The sequence below is a fragment of the Eimeria mitis genome, genomic scaffold, assembly GCF_000499745.2.
Source record: "Eimeria mitis Houghton genomic scaffold, Emh_scaff490, whole genome shotgun sequence".
Taxonomy (NCBI): domain Eukaryota; phylum Apicomplexa; class Conoidasida; order Eucoccidiorida; family Eimeriidae; genus Eimeria; species Eimeria mitis.
The window spans coordinates 1-1051 of record NW_013573201.1 but is presented as its reverse complement, the minus strand read 5'-3'; the positions used below and the strand labels follow the sequence as shown (position 1 = coordinate 1051).

At 46.2% G+C, this 1051-nt stretch overlaps 1 protein-coding gene across 1 annotated transcript in view; it reads right to left on the bottom strand.

The window, feature by feature from the left end:
• Window positions 1-820, bottom strand: part of EMH_0014040 (uncharacterized protein) — a gene marked incomplete at both ends in the record, with an annotated part of 1454 nt that extends 634 nt beyond the window's left edge. The window contains 4 exons of the mRNA XM_013499997.1: window positions 29-132; window positions 293-347; window positions 500-578; window positions 749-820. Of these exons, the coding sequence (XP_013355451.1) occupies window positions 29-132; window positions 293-347; window positions 500-578; window positions 749-820 (310 nt within the window). The remainder of the gene's footprint in view (window positions 1-28; window positions 133-292; window positions 348-499; window positions 579-748) is intronic.
• Between the last annotated feature and the right edge of the window lie 231 nt (window positions 821-1051).

Sequence of the window (1051 nt, the reverse complement as noted above, 5' to 3'; positions counted from 1 at the left end):
CAGCAAAAAATAGAGGGCCATTACAAACCGCTGATCTGAAGGTGATCTCTGTCCTCAAGCTCCTGGGAGGGGGTGCGACGTTCTTCAGTCGCGGGTGGGGCCGAACTGGGATATGCTGTTGATCTTTCGCCACTGAGAAGTAAGCACAGCATTGAGCATTACTGTTGGCCATTCCAGCCGAGACGTTCTAGAGACCAACTTAATTATTTAGTTTAATCTACGCAATCAGTGAGTTCTTGCGGTGTATGGCACCGAGATGCAGACAACGCTGACAAAGAAAATGAGCTTACACTGAATCAAAACTTTTCCATATCCGTCAATATCGACTTCCTTAAATGGATTATAGACTGCAAACAGAACACGAAAGACAGGCAGTTAAACGTACAAGCTGCCCGAAGCTGGTGCTGCTGGCGAGTCTGCCTCCATCTAAAAACGCAACCGAAACGCTACTGTTTAACAAGCATGTTTAATACCAACGCCCTGTCGTTGTGTTTCCCACCGGTCGAAGAGTCTAAAGACTCCGTCAATTCTTGTATGGCGTCTTCAACATATCCCACAGCAAGTGGCGCCAACTCCTTCTGTATCGCGCATAAATACAAGAATATTTTTGGCGGAAAGACCCAATGATCTTTCCAGCCGGAATTCTAATGCACTTGAATACCTCCAAGTACTCGTTGGTATGCAGCATCTCTCAGCCCCAAATTCAAAGCTAATATTCCTGCTACTTGCTGCAAACGGAAAAACTTACCCTGAGCGGTCCTAATGGGTGCGTCTTGAGCTCTTCTTCAGTCAGCCATGGTTCCTGCGAAAACAGTGGCATGCAGACCCAATAGCTCCCAACATTTGAACTACACCAGCGGTGTACACAGGGAATACTTGAGGAAAGACGTGGGAGAAACCAAAACACGAAAGCTCGTGCAGTCGGAGGACGCTGCGTGAACATTTGTATCTACTTGTATATCCTACAAATGATAATCTACTTGTGCATACTATGTATACCAGCTTATATACACGCATAGTAACTAGTGTCAGGCGGAACATACAGGAGTCG